The following is a 2,945-nucleotide window of genomic DNA, read 5'->3' as shown; positions in this document are numbered from 1 at the left end:
ACACATGTGCAGAAAGATTGTACTTGCAGCGTACGTCTGCTCATTGGAACCACACAGCAACCCGCTCATTCACACTAGCGGTAAAACGATGGGGAACGTTTGGCTTCAGAGCACTGCCTGATGCCCTCGCTCCCACCGTGTCCACAGAAGGGGCCTTATCTTGCTCCTTATTCAGGCAAAACTCCCTGACTTTTCAGCGTGTACGAATCAGCGGGCAAAGCGTTCCATGGGTACAGCAGAACGAAACACTGACATCTGCTCTGCAACAACACACTGAGAAAAGGGGGTTTTTTCTGTGTGATCTCTATCATCCAATGATGCCCCCTTTTTCCTTCAGGTCAGTGCCCCATCTGCAGTCACACTGACCCTCCCCAGCAGCACGGTGCTCTCCCTTCGGCTCGGCAGGGCTCCGCGGACCGCTGGGGTCTCAGCCACCCAGCACACCTGCAGACAGGGCAGCCTCTGGGATGCTTACAGCTGGGGGGACTCAAGGAGTGAGAGGGGACCGGGACTTGTCCAGAGGTCACCCAGGAAGGCTGGAAGGAGTCAGATCCTCCTGCCTCCAGCCCCCAGGCTGTGACGGCAAGGTCCACGCTGCTGGCCAGGCGGCGGAGCGCTCCCTTCCTGGAATACACTAGTAGCTGGACAGGATGCATTCGCAAATATAATCATCCACAAATCTCCCCCAGATTAGGTTACAGGACAGCGTTTCGACAGCATGCATTACAAAGCTCCCTGGAAGGCTTGGCTGGTGGATCTGCTGCTCCCTCTCTGCTCATGACCCATTTTGGCTTTCATCAAGAATCATGACACCAGCTGCCTGGGTCATCTAGGAGGCAGGGAGGGGGAGAGCAACCCTGGGCTGGAAAGGGAAGTGGGGAAGGAGAAGAGGAGGAGGAGGAGGAGGAGGAGGAGGAAGGGGGAGGATAGAAAGGCAGAGGGGGGAGAGAGAGAGAGAGAGAGCGCAAGTTGCTTTGCTCCAGTTGTGAAGATTTGAATCCCAGTTCCGAGCTCTCGGCAAAGGCTTGCCGGGATACCTCGTTCCCAGTCCTGTGCAAAGGTCTGTGATTGGGGATGTGGTGTGCTCAGCGGGCAGGGCCCCTCCCCTGGGCTGGATCCGCCTCTCTTATCCCCCAGATAAATTACTAGTGTCCTCACTAAATTCCTCAGCTTTCTCTCTCTCTCTCTCTCCCTCTCTCACACACGCTCACTCCCTCCCTCCAACACGGGCAAAGCGGGGTTGGGGGGCGGGAGGGCAGGGGTCCTCTCTGGACTGGTATCGCGCCTTAGTGCTGGAGGGAGGGGAGGGAAGGGGAGGAAAATACTGGCACCCCTTCTCTCCTCCGCCGCCTTGAAGTAGATTTGAGGAGCGGCCCTTCCTTCCCCCCTCCCCCTTTCCTGCTGGTCCTTCGGCATCTTCCAGACCATGTCCACTGGGTCCCTCAGTGATGTGGAAGATCTGCAGGAGGTGGAAATGCTGGAGTGCGATGGCCTGAAAATGGATACTAACAAAGAGTTTGGGGCGTCCACCGAGAGCAACGAGGAGGGATCCAATGGCGAGAATGGCTCCCCTCAGAAGGGGAGAGGGGCCTTGGGCAAGAGGAAAAAAGCTCCCCCCAAGAAGAGCCCTTTAAATGGAGTGAGCCAGGAGGGAAAGCAGGTCCAGAGAAACGCTGCCAACGCCAGGGAGAGGGCGAGGATGAGGGTCCTTAGCAAAGCCTTCTCCAGGCTTAAGACCACCCTGCCCTGGGTGCCCCCAGACACCAAGCTTTCCAAACTGGACACCTTGAGGTTGGCCTCCAGCTACATTGCTCACCTGAGGCAGATCCTGGCCAATGACAAGTACGAAAACGGCTACATCCACCCAGTCAACCTGGTAAGTCACGGCCTGCCGGGGCCAGGCACCCTGTGTGCATGTGCGCGGGGAGAGGCAGCAAAGAGCTGGGATGGGGTGTGTGCGGGGAGAAACCTTGGCTGTGCTTCCCACAGAGAGGCTGGTGCCAGCGGGGCGGCAAGGGGTACTGTGTGAGGGGACAGGCTCCCACCCTGTGCTCCAGGAGCTGAGCAGCCCGGGGCCCATCCGCTGCTCCTGGCAGTCCCCTCCAGGGGAGGGGAAGGGGCCACGCTGGCCACAGATAGGCAGGGGTGGGCTTTACTGCCCCAGAAATGCCTGAGAAACCTCAGCAGGTTGGCAGCAGCTTTCTACCTGCAGGCAGGCGGGTATAGGAATTTAGGTAGAGAAAGGTATGTTTTAGGAAGGACCCAAGCCAAGGACCCAGGATTTGTTCCTAGCCATCCTCTCTATCCTAACATTTTCTGCCATAATAATCCTCAAGCCCTAGCTTTTTAAAGAGTTCGGGGCTCTGCGCTCAGCCGCTTGAATTTGTTGGGTCCAGGATGCTTCTCCTATCCGTGTAAACTGGCAAAGGAGAAATAAATACCAGTGCAGACTCCCCAGGGGGGATGTCTGCCCCAGGCACCCTCCAAAAAGGCTCCCTGGGCTGCACTGTGTCCCTCCCGCCGCTCCCACCACCCACAGAAAGTTTTCCCGGGCAGTCTGGGGTCTCCCCGCCATACGCGGCCACCAGAAACATCCAGTTTCCATCTCTAAAAATACGTGTAACTGATGCAAACCGAGGGTGGGCAAGATCTGCCTGGGCTCTTTTTAGACATACAAGCTTTACATCGCCCATGCGTGCAGACCCTGCCAGATAACGGGATGCCAGAGGGGGGGTTTCACGGGGGTCCATTTCTGCCGTTCGAGCTCTGGACTCTGCGGGAAAGTACGTTACCCGCTGTGTCGTCTGATAAGGGCCTTGGAGGTATTTTTTTGGCTAAACCCAAAATCCACAGCACAACAAGATGGGGTAAAAAAATAAAGTAAAACACCCGGCCCAGATATACACACACACACACACACCCGCCCCCGCCCAGAGGCACACCAA

At 57.0% G+C, this 2,945-nt stretch overlaps 1 protein-coding gene across 1 annotated transcript in view; it reads left to right on the top strand.

The window, feature by feature from the left end:
• Window positions 1-1,426: 1,426 nt before the first annotated feature.
• TCF21 (transcription factor 21) overlaps window positions 1,427-2,945 on the top strand; it is a 3,648-nt gene continuing 2,129 nt past the window's right edge. The window contains exons 1-2 of the mRNA XM_035899883.1: window positions 1,427-1,876; window positions 2,702-2,822. Coding sequence (XP_035755776.1) covers window positions 1,427-1,876; window positions 2,702-2,822 — 571 coding nt within the window. The remainder of the gene's footprint in view (window positions 1,877-2,701; window positions 2,823-2,945) is intronic.

Source organism: Egretta garzetta, unplaced genomic scaffold (assembly GCF_000687185.1).
Source record: "Egretta garzetta isolate BGI_Z169 unplaced genomic scaffold, ASM68718v1 scaffold397, whole genome shotgun sequence".
NCBI lineage: Eukaryota > Metazoa > Chordata > Aves > Pelecaniformes > Ardeidae > Egretta > Egretta garzetta.
Note: the sequence above shows the minus strand (reverse complement) of the source record. Positions and strands in the feature narration are given on the sequence as shown.